Source organism: Diadema setosum, chromosome 4 (genome assembly GCF_964275005.1).
Source record: "Diadema setosum chromosome 4, eeDiaSeto1, whole genome shotgun sequence".
Classification (NCBI taxonomy): Eukaryota; Metazoa; Echinodermata; class Echinoidea; order Diadematoida; family Diadematidae; genus Diadema; species Diadema setosum.
In genome coordinates this window covers 42,174,713-42,186,625 of record NC_092688.1, presented here as the reverse complement: position 1 = coordinate 42,186,625, position 11,913 = coordinate 42,174,713, and the positions used below count along the sequence as shown (strand labels likewise).

The window sequence follows — 11,913 nt, the reverse complement described above, 5'->3', positions numbered from 1 at the left end:
ATCTGAACGAACAACCAAGATGACAACTCATGACAACACCACTGATATTCTGTAGATATAAAGCCATGGTAATACACTTGTACTGCACTTGGCTGTCGATTGTGTTGTTCACTCGTTTGCGTTCCCAAAATGGATGCTTGTTTGACGTAACCATATCCTCGTGTCACTGCCAAGTGAACATCGAAGATGTGACGTAAAAATCATGTAAGAAGGTGTACTTCGTATCTGTCACACACACGCATACACACGCGCATAGGTATCACGTTTCATCCGTTGGACCACAATGTGTTATATCAACATGGTGAATCAGCCATCAGTCCCTGTACCATGCCTTCCTTCTCGTCTCCTCCCGTCTTCAGGTCGGGATGCATCCCGCATTTGCCTGCGAGCCAGATCCTCAGTTTGTAGAACCCGTACATCATGGCTTGCAGCACCAGGAGCGAGAGGATCATCCCAAGGGATACTCCCCCGGCTGTACCCGGTTCGTTGCCGTAGTCTAAGAAGGGCCAGATGTACGGCTTGCCCTCGGAATTGGTCCCGCCGCACGCCCAGTATATGACGGTAAAGAAGTCGAAGAGGAGGTCGAAGGCGATCGGGTAGATGAAATGCCAGAAGCGCACGGGTGTTGCGGTGATGAAGAGCTCGACGAAGCTGAGAATCATGGTGAGGATGTGGACGTTGAGCTCGGAGAGGTCCGTACTCTGCGGAGAGGTGTAGAGCGTGGTCCAGTAGATGATGGTGACCAGGATCGACATGGGTACCGTAGTGTTGAAGAGGAACCACTGGATCTTGTAACTCAGCGGGGTCTCTGTTGTGGAATGAACAGACATATTAAGAATCAAACTGAAGGAAATTTACTCAATGTGATATGGCAAACGTTTGCTGTCGTAAAACTATGTTTACAAGTTCTCATTTGGCGTCATGATAAACTAATCCAAGTTTATGTTATCATTCTGCTTACTTTTCATTGTATTTGTACGTTCTTGGACCCCTGGTTGGATAATTTACAATATCATTTGGCCAGTCTCATGCGATATCTTTGTTCTTCCGAATTTCATACGGCATCATCCCGTAACTTTAGATCTTTGGGAAAATAGAACGCGCACACATTCAAAACAAAAACCAACCGCAAAATCAATAACTAACAAAAGATTATTTACGTTACATTTTCATAATGATTTCATACATCTTCTTCGTGGCTCTGATCAGGATACGTATTTCCTGCAGATAATGCTTCACGTTCCGTTTTAATTGTCAAAGTTTTGAAATCAAGAACATAGCTTCCCTTCACTGAAGGATAGTTGAAAATTTTCTCCATACCATTCACTTGAATATTGTGTGCACCATGCTCTTAGTTACTAGTAGTATCCTCAAAATCTGTTCATCACACATAGAGACACACCACCGGTGGTAGCCACACATATCTTATACGTACACCCACATGAACTATTATACACAGGCATATGCGACCCTGCATCACAAAACCAACAAAGATTTGCGAGACATGGATTTTCAATAAAGGGTAGATCCTGAAAAAAAAAAAAAAACAGACTCTAAGCTTTAAAATGATGTATAAGTCAATTCAAATTAACGGACTTTTCTAACCTATCTAAATATTGAAAAGAAAGCACACACTCTGGAAGAGTTTGAACTGAGAAAAGAAGCTCTGAAGTACAAGGTCTATTCAAGCGCTTAATCTTTACCAAGCCGTGCGAGGTGCGCGACAAATGGGACAAGAACAGGATGTAAACCTTCGGAACAATAACAATGAAGGGATCATTCTGAAATTATACGTACACTATCAACACATTCTGTCCATGATTAATGCCAACTTTCAAAGCAGTAGCATCATCCATTCAAAAGTTATTGGAGTTGAAAGTGAAGAGCTTGCAGAGGATTTTCAAGAAATGAAAAAGGGCCTCTAAGACATACCTGATCACACAACTCTACAAAAAAGGGTTGTAGAAAAACGGCTCGAAACACACTTTCCCATTTATTTTATAGGCACATATATACACAGGCATATTATACACACGCACAGACAGCCATAGAGAGACATACCGTCTTCATCCTCCTGCTTGACTGCCGGTTCCTCCTTCGGCTGCTTCTTGAACTTCTTGAGGAACTTGCGGAGCCCGCCCTGCCGCTGGCGCTCCCTCTCCTGCTTCAACCGCTCGAGGTGGTCCTTGCGAAGACTCACAATGAGGTTGGCAGTGGCCACGGCAAAGTAGCAGTCGAAGGCGAAGTTCTCCCACGTCGACAGGTAGATGAAGTGGCGACTGCCATCCTTGGCGACCCCGCGCACGAGGGCGTAGATGAAGGAGGCGAAGACGCAACAGGTGGAGAGGACACGGTATGTGACGAAGAGCCAGACTGGTAGACGCCACTAGAAGGAAAGTGGTAGTAGAGGAGCATCAAAGTAATGAACATGTATGCAATGTTTTATGTGTAATCTCTCTCTCTCTTTATATATATATATATATATATATATATATATATATATATATGTGTGTGTGTGTGTGTGTGTGTGTGTGTGTTTTGTTTTCTGTAAAGATGCTATTGTTACATTTGACTTTATTTCCCCTATTTCGAACTCAAACTTAGAAAGCAGATCTTAAGCCAACGTTTTAGAGTGTGTGTGTGTGTGTGTGTGTGTGTATTTGTGTGCGTGGCACCTGACAGTACAATGTAGTTGCAGATTGGACATGAGGTTGATGTGCCGGTGGCTTCCTGTATTTTTAATGAAACAAGAAAAATTTGTCCTTCAAGTGACATTTCTGAGGGCTTTACGTCAACTTTAGCACTTCATTTTACCTATAGATATAGTGCAAATCCGACTTTCGACGGCATTCGTTTTTTGAAATTAATCACTCTTTCACCGTCTATAGATTATCAGAGACACTTGTTGACAAGAATGTGAAGAACACAAACTTTGCAAGCATACTTTAAGAGCATTTTTGTACAGAAAAACGTAAGAAGAGGAAGACGAGGCGAAAGAAGGAAAAAAAGGAGAAGACTTGATCAAAACGGGGCAATGTTTTCATTTTTTTTTTTTTGTACAACGTCATCTCACGGACGGGTCCGACAAAGTACACGCATTATGCCTGCAATCAAAGTATACCCAATTGAATTAGCCTTGACAGCGTTATCATTGCTTCTTTGATGGGTCTTGACGAGAAATTTCCTCTCCCTCTTCCTGAAAGAGAGATTATCGCCGGGGATGTATATGGACCCTTCTCCTTGGGCTTCAATTTCTCGGCCACTTTCTCGACGCGCGGCTCACCATCACTCAACGTTTTATTGCCGCTATTGACTCTCGTGAAAAGCCAGACTTCCTTCCATCTCCTTAGCACTCTGCACTTAGTCATCCGTGCGAAGCATAACGCTCCTCGATGACAACTTCTGAATTCAAGCTCATTACAGTTACTTCGCTAAAACAGGAGTGATATGTAAAATATTGAAGTACAATATAAGGTGATAACAATCTTCACACACACACACACACACACACACACACACACACACACACACACACACATATATATATATATATATATATATATATATATATATATATATATATATATACATATATACATATATATATATATAGAGAGAGAGAGAGAGGGGGAGAGAGAGGGAGAGAGAGGGAGAGAGTGCGAGAAGGGGTCTCGACCATTTACAGCACCAGTGTAGACCGAAAGCTCGGCAATAAACGCGCACGTTGATATCTAGCTACGTCCACGAATGCTCTTCTTCTCGCACTGTATATGTATATATGTATATATATAATATACATTTGTTTGTGTTAAATAGATAATCAGTCTTCATGAATCTTTAAACATGAAGTGCCTGAAAGGGCAGGTGTATTCATGTATGTATAATATGATAATTGCGAGAGAAAGGAGGATATCGATAATCACGCACGCACGTCAATAAATTATCTATTTCACTCATTTTCCGGTAGGCATTAGTTTCACAGCTTGTTCCGGGTAATTGAGTAGATATTTCCCACTCCTAAATCTCGAACTGCAAACTCCTCTAATGCTTGCTTGCCAATAGTTCACTAAAAGTTGTTAAGAGGTGCAATCCAATCAAAGCTGCAAACGAGAAAAGTTTCTTCTCACTTGAGCCTCGCGAAGACGCTGCTTATGCGTTCATCCCCTTCCTTCCGTACCTAACACTCTCACCACCAGCTGTTTGCATGTCCTCACCATTACTGATAATTAACTGATTAAGAAGGAAGCGGCGTGCCTATAAACGAAATGAGTACACTATGGTTTCTTTGACATTGAAGTTACAAGATTGGTATTAACATCTTTAATTACTGTAGATAGACAAATAAGAAAGTCGCAACGCCAACGAACTCTTCTTTCCTTTAGGTTACATAATTTTGTAACATTAATGGGTCTGTATAGTTTCGGTTGAGATGGGGCTTCAGGTTTCCCCCATTTTTTGTGATAATTTTTTGAGATAATGAGAAACCTCTTATGAAATATGAAAGAGCATAATATATAATTCCAGGCATTGCTAAGAGGAATTGAAAGTTTATTTGATGAAAATTGGTTTTGAAGTGGCTGAGGAACCTGATAACAGGTGGAACCCACCTTTTATCAGGATCGCTTTGTTTTACTTTCCTTTTGGATATCCCAGCCATTTCAAAACAAATTTTCATGTAAGTGAACTTGGAAGTCCTTTAGCATTTCATGAAGTGGTTTCTCGGAAAAAGTTAAGGCTGATTCCTCACCTCAACCAATACTATCCCAGTCCTTTAAAGCAATCAATTGTCCAATGACATGACCATGATTAAGGTAGAAGCAATATGACCACAGGGACAGAAAAGATTTGTGAGGTTTCAGATTTTCACAAAGGGCCGCCTTAACCACTTATGATGTCTTGTTTGGGGGTTTTTTGTTTTGTTGTTGTTGTTGTTGTTGTTTTTGGGGGGATGCAGAACATCTTTGAACGCCTCGGCTGATTCTAACTCATGATATACAGCAAATAAGAGCTGCGGGATCGCTCTGTAGAAATGTGTGGATCATGTACACATTGTATGCGTGTCTTAAGGGCCAAATTTCATCAATGTTATCAAGAGAAATCATGTTGATGTAGTCTCACTGCATGCTACACCCACCCTGTTCTACTCTGAGGGATCAAGATCTGCATTAGATTGACAGTTCGCTCTATCTTTAGCACACGGATGTTGGCACGGTTTGTTTGAAGCATCGGAAATTCGATTTCTGGAGAGGAAAGATCGAGAGGGAAAGCTGAACAGCTTGAAGGTGGAGAGAGATGAAGATAATATACCTAGCTTACTTTTTCCAAGGACACACATTAAACGGTAACGATCCTTCGTTATGTATCGTAAAGAGGGAAAGTTTTGCGATGTGTTGAACATCGAAATGGTTGCAAAAATATCGGAATCATTTTGAATGAGTTAAAACCCATCGAGCCTCGATGATACAGGTCTGCATCATGTTTAATTCAGTGTCTAGCAGTTTATGTAACCAATACGTATGTTGTGACAACAACATACAAGAGGACAATTATTATCACCTTTCCTCAAAGCTGCCTTTGGAAGTACATATTCTTCGTTATAACTTCTGTTTGTTCTGGTCTTCAGCCATGAACACGCACACAAAGCGAAAGAATGCCTACAAAAGCCACCATGGGAATTCGTCCAGGTGCTGAAGTCACTTGCAATCAATAATGCTTCTGCTTCTCGTTTCCATGGAAATCAGATAATGTCCAAGTCTCTATGCGGTCCTTAAAGGCACAGAAATCTGACTGGGAGTCACTAGTTTTGAAACCTCGAACGATAAGGGTACCCAGGCAACAACGATGTTATCACCAAATAAAGAGAGCTACGTGGACACTGCGCCCTACCATACCTTATACCATAATTTTAAGAACGTGACACACAACTTTTTCTTCCCGAAGTTTTTAACCCTGGAAATTGCCTGGAATAGATTTTTTATGAAACCATAAAGAAAACAAACTTAGAGGAAGAGTTTGCCACGTGGAGTCAGGAGGAAGTGTGTGTGCACGCGCGTTTGCAAAGCAATACATGGCTGCAAATATTTCAAATGTTTCATCTTGGATGGATGTCATCCTACAATTTGCATAATGTGTCCTAGGTTCTCTCATCATCATTCTAAATGAAGATTCGTTTTCATTTTTTTTTTGAGGGGGGGGGGGGGCAGCACTGTATCTGCGAAAGATGAACATTCTTCTGGGGCGAACAATAAAGGGAAAATGTGTACGCGGATATACATCTGATCTGTTATTTCCGCGTTGAAATGTATATAGCAACATGTTACAACTTAGTGAAACCGAAGTCGTCAGTTTACCAAAGTTCACGTTATCAGAAGATATATACGAGGCAACGCCATGGCATCATATTGGCTTGTTCCTTCCCATTGGTACAAAGGAGCGTATCCACGAATCTGCCGGGGAACATACCCATGCACTTAGCTGCCTTGCTGTAATACAACATACGGTATGCTAACTGAAAAGAAGGAGCGAATCGGAGTGAAACAAGAGAAGAATATACTGTAAGAGAGACGAGAGAGAGAGAGAGAGAGAGAGAGAGAGAGAGAGAGAAGTTTGCTGTAGGTGTTCAAACTTGGCAGGCTTCTGAGGTTCATGATGAGTATCACGAGCTAAGAAAAGTAGGTTGATTTTTGCCCATTCCCCGAGCAGCTTTCTAAAGAATCTAGGACAAAGATTCCTCGTTTTCCCGTCTCATATGCAGTTCAAGGCTACTTGGCACCACACTGGTGCCAGGACTTGAACGACAATTGCCTATATACACTTTATATATCATTACGTAGAGAGATATACCACCTGGAAGGAGTGTAGCATACTTGTGCTTTTTCTATGTGCTTTGTGTGTTGTGTGTGTGCGCGTGTGCGTTACATTATTGAGACATGAATAGGTCACTTCCTTAGCATTTAAAGCCCAAGATGTTTGCCCTTTTTTAATGAAACCAGTGAGATACAACGTTTTTAATTAAAATGGACATCTAGATACAAACAATAACTGGAAAATCTAAAAACTGCAATATTCAGACGGTCATGCTCTCATTGATAATACTTTTTTTTTCTATGTATGAGTGATGTTTCATGTACGAGTTTTGTATTCATTTCTGATAGATTTATGTTGTATTTTATCCTCACGGACCTGCTGAAGAACAGTCTCCGGGCTGGAGTGCGTTGTCTGTGCCGTGCTTACAGGAAGAGAAGAGAAGAAAAGAGAAGAGAAGAGAAGAGAAGAGAAGAGGAGAGGAGAGAAGAGAAGAGAAGAGAAGAGAAGAGAAGAGAAGAGGAGAGAAGAGAAGAGAAGAGAAGAAAACCGTATTACAGATGATAATACCCCAAAATATGAGTTCCATTAAAAGGGTGCCTGACTTAAAGTTGTGGAAGCCTCTCATGCTGGTGACATCATCGACATTAGGGCAGTGCCTTGTGAACGGAGAAAAAAGTAGAATGAGTATCCACAAACCTGCTCTTTCGTATGTGGAAAAAAAACCCCGCAAATATAACTCGGTCAGAATTTCGCCTGAACGAAATTATAAAATTGAAATGTAAACCATGATTACATGCACGTCATAATGATAATCCAGTGTCTCTTTTCAGGATGATACATGGCAAAGGTGTGTGTGTGTGTGTGTGTGTGTGTGTGTGTGTGTGTGTGTGTGTGTTATGATTTTTTTTTAATGACTGTCCAAATACTTAGTAGATGCAAGCAATACAAAATTTCTCCGCTGACAATAATGTACGGCGAGTGCCCACAATTCAAAACGTGTTCTTATGAGAGAAATACAGCTCAAACACACAGATTTGTGCAGAAAAGAAAAACCCATATGGTATTGTGTGTTCTTTTTACGATCACACAATGTTAACAGGAAAAAAAAGTTTTAATGCGTTCTTACGTTTTCTTTCAGTATTAATTTCAAACATAATAACATAAGTTATTGAATTGTTTATAAATACTCGAGTCTTTAGTCGTAAATGATTGCAATAAAACCCCTAGTGAAGGAGTAGTAAGTTCGCTTTTTTTTTGTTAAGTTTTCTTAGATGATAATGGAATTACGATTATACTGAAATAATATAATCATATTGGTCATGCTGCAGTGGTATTTGACATTATAATTACATTCCTTGACCATTCCCTAAAATACATTTTCCGTGAAATGGTTATAGCATATTTACGTTTTCTATTCCACCTCCAAAGCCTCAAAAGAAAATTATATCTCACTTGTCATTCATCACTTGTGATTTGCGGCAAATGATAAGAATAAAAACAAAATCAGTTCTAAATATTACAATATATAACAATTGAAAGGCTGTGAGCATTAAACAAATATTTAATTGGCGATTTAAGCTCTCAAGAATTACACTCGAGACAACATAATAATGGTTTCAAGAGACAAAGGTTTGTCTCTTCAACAAAGAACCAGCGCATGGGGCATAAAGAGGGCAAAGCCTTCTTTAAAGGACGTTTCGAGTTTGACGTCATTGAAAAGAAAGAGATTCTGAAGACAGATTAAAAGCCACCACGTGCTTTAAGTAAAAGGGCATGGGCCTGATTGATTGGGTTATTTTTTGCCGTAATTGGCATTTCTTGAATAAACTTATGATTTCGTAACGAGGTCGCAAGGTTAAGATTGTGGACTCATTGCATCTATCTTTAGCTGCTGAGAGCTTTTAACGAAATCTTATCGATGATTGTCCAAAAAGTCAGTCATCGTGACGATAGTGGATTTTCTGATGTAAAATATCTTTATGTACTTTCTCTCGTATAAGCACTTGTCTTTCACCCATAGGCATGACCTGTAATGCAATATAAATCACAAAATAATGTCAACTACCACTTTCAAATACACATTTACAACTTTACGGTTCACGAAAAATCAATAAGAGTCATACCAAGTAGGCTATAGTATGTTAAACACTTTTACATGCACACATTGGCTTAGCGACGCATCAATCAGGGAGTGAGACCCAGTTTACAGTCTTTTTTTAAAGCTGAGATTTAAAAGTAAAACGGGATTCAAACTGTCAGGTACAATCAACTCTCTCTTTCTGACTTTATGATTCCCTTCTATATAGGGGTAACTTTCCCCTTTCTTTTTAGTGGCATGGCTTCTTGTGACACTGTACTTCCTTGAAGCCTTAACACGACCAGCCATGCCGTAGCTGTGTTAACTGCACTTTTAAATCTGCGGAGATTTGCCAATATCCTCGCACGCCGGACTTCTTTCCCACTGAGGGTAAAGGTTAAGAAAAGGTTAAGATAGATGTATTTTAAGATTCACCCTTCCCATAAAGTGACGGATTTTCCTTTTGTTATTCTATAATCTCTGATGAATTTGCAAAAGGAATCATTCATACTCGACAGACAAAGCAGAGATATTATCTTGAATGTTTGGATGACAATGTGCAGGGTACCGACACGTCTTAAAAGAGTCAATGTTTTTGTCCCAAATTGGCAAATTTGAGATTTTTTTTTTTCGTGCAGGATTATCTGCATGTTTACATTTCTTACTCAAACAAACAATCAAACCACGGTGGAAATTTAAAGTTACAATTTTGATGAGGAAATGATAATTTCTGAATCAAAATTACCTCAAGATTTGATTACAATAAAAAAAAAGGGGGGGGGGAAGAGAAAATGCCAGCACCTGTTGGTTTCTGACCACCAGACAGTCGGCCTTGTTAAAGGTTGATCCGTTCTCCTCTCATCTTTACCATCTTGTAGCAAAAATATCGCATCAGATTCCACAATAGAAGAACCTTTGGCTTCTTCTGACTAACCGACCCGTGAGTGTGTATGACTAAGCCAGCCTCGGTTGTGGAGGTGGGCTGATTTAAAAAAAAAAAAAAAATCCACACGATACAGGATTACCTGTATGTTGTAGTGTTATACCTTAGAATTGATATGATACCATTGTTTAAAACATAGTTTAGATATATGGATTGGTTGAATATCTCACATCTTAACTAAAAGTGAGAATCATCAATGAGAAAGGTTTCTGTAAAACATGGCAAACTTTCGAAATCAGGAGAGCTTAGACAAGATCGAAGGCGATAAGTCTGATGGTATTATTAGTAAATGAGGGAACTTGAGGTATAACCTAATAAATCATACGCTTGACGCTTTGTATCTGTCTTACCTTCATGATAAGGAAATAAAATGACAGAATTCCATTTCTTCTCACTAACTCAGTCTGTCAGTGAGCTGACATTAAAGCTCTTAAGGACTTAAATATGTGAACTGTTTCAAATCTTTCTCTTTTCTAAGGGCATTGTTTTCAAGGAACACTGTTAATTATGCGAGCTTTTACCTTACTGGTTTACACTATACAAAAGGAAACTATGATTATGATCTATTGGATTATATATATATATTAACACGACAAATATTTGTCATCACCTATGATGCTTATTTCCACATGTATATGTCGTTCAAAAGACATTAACAAAATAACATGCGTATCAACGGTTTAATGATATGAAAGAATTCCGATTTTTTTTGTTAGAAGAGTGTCTTTTAGAGTGTCTTGGAGAGTTACAATCACACTGATGAGGTGACGGTTTGTCTTGAGTACTTCAGACAGTGACGGGCGATGCTTTTCTTTAATTTCTTTCAACCTTTCCAACCACAACTTGACCACAGTCTTCTTACGTAAGCTTGAAACGGCTGTCACACGCTTGGTTAACATGATTAAAGGGTATTAGTTACTTTGCTGTCTGCCAACCACTCTAAACCTTGTCTTAAAAAATGATCCTACAGGATGTCTTACTGGTGGAAAATCCAGCGCAGATTGATCCGGTTTCACATGTAAAGTATACGACGATTGATTTCGAGCGAATGATAACGAAAGGAAAACGAATATATTTTGTTTTTAACTATCAAAATAATTAGATAAATTTCTCACTCATCTTTATCAGTTACCAATTTGGTTGAAGACTACGTTAATCAAATGATGTATGCCGTCATTAGAAACTTGAAGATCGACGAAATGTGTGCATAATCGTCTCGAGTATTGAAACTGCTTTCCAGATGGTGCAGTGATTATTTTAAGAAGTCGTTTTCAGGAACCCATCAAAACGCCTGGGTTAAAGGTAACATCGTCGTGAATCGTGGGCAAAATATCTAGCCCAGAAATGAACGCACTAGGCATGATTCGAACCAAGACCTTTTGTTTAAAAAGCAAGAGTGTTATCCACTATACCACATTGCTCCTCCCTGATAATAACGTTTTGTGGAGTAAAACATTTAAAACACCACCTGTCATGTACCCGTGGAACTCCCCGTGAGATACTTTACAATGCACGTCAGTCAACTGTCAGGTACTGTGGCAGTGGATGTACAACAGATAATGAGAAAGCAGTAACGATTTACAGAACATTGTTATATTTCTAACAACTATCATCTGAGTGGACAACTTTCTGCTTTGGATGCAAGCAATTTGGAAAAAAAAATGTTTAAGAGAAAAATAATATTTATTGATAACAAATTTATAAAAGCACGCAATGGAAAAATGTGCAATGAATTTGAAAAGAAATCAGATATGTACACACAGATGACGGTTGCCATGGTTACCTGAGGAGTATAGAAGACCTTTGGGAACTCGTGCTTAAGGCCGAACCACGACTTCTTGACGGGGAACTTCTTGGCAGCAAAAACCTTGAAGAGTGATTCCATAATCGCAAATGAATTTTGATTGTAGACGACCTGTTGGAGATATCCTTGTCAATGGGCAATAAGTGAATGCCTGTTAGTCTGTCTCTTCTTACTTTTCGTTGATCACAAGTAAACAAAACAGTGTTCGTGTTCTCTTCTCACTTTTTGCTCGAGGAGACCTGTGGATTTTCCGTCTAGAGAAAAGAACTCTGAGAGATTTGG

The 11,913-nt window shown here is 39.4% G+C and overlaps 1 protein-coding gene across 1 annotated transcript; it reads right to left on the bottom strand.

The window, feature by feature from the left end:
- Nucleotides 1-293: 293 nt before the first annotated feature.
- LOC140227278 (uncharacterized) lies at nt 294-11,712 on the bottom strand. Its single transcript, XM_072307701.1, has 3 exons — nt 11,611-11,712; nt 2,062-2,386; nt 294-808 (listed from the first exon to the last, which is right to left on the bottom strand). The coding sequence occupies exons 1-3, from the start codon at nt 11,710-11,712 to the stop codon at nt 294-296; spliced, it is 942 nt and encodes a 313-aa protein (XP_072163802.1).
- Between the last annotated feature and the right edge of the window lie 201 nt (nt 11,713-11,913).

Excerpts from the sequence above, each read along its gene's own strand:
- LOC140227278 (XM_072307701.1), bottom strand. The coding sequence starts at position 11,712 with ATGGAATCACTCTTCAAGGTTTTTGCTGCCAAGAAGTTCCCCGTCAAG. Across the intron at positions 2,387-11,610 it reads AGGTCTTCTATACTCCTCAG|TGGCGTCTACCAGTCTGGCT; the intron begins GTAACCATGGCA and ends CTTTCCTTCTAG. Across the intron at positions 809-2,061 it reads CAAGCAGGAGGATGAAGACG|AGACCCCGCTGAGTTACAAG; the intron begins GTATGTCTCTCT and ends ATTCCACAACAG.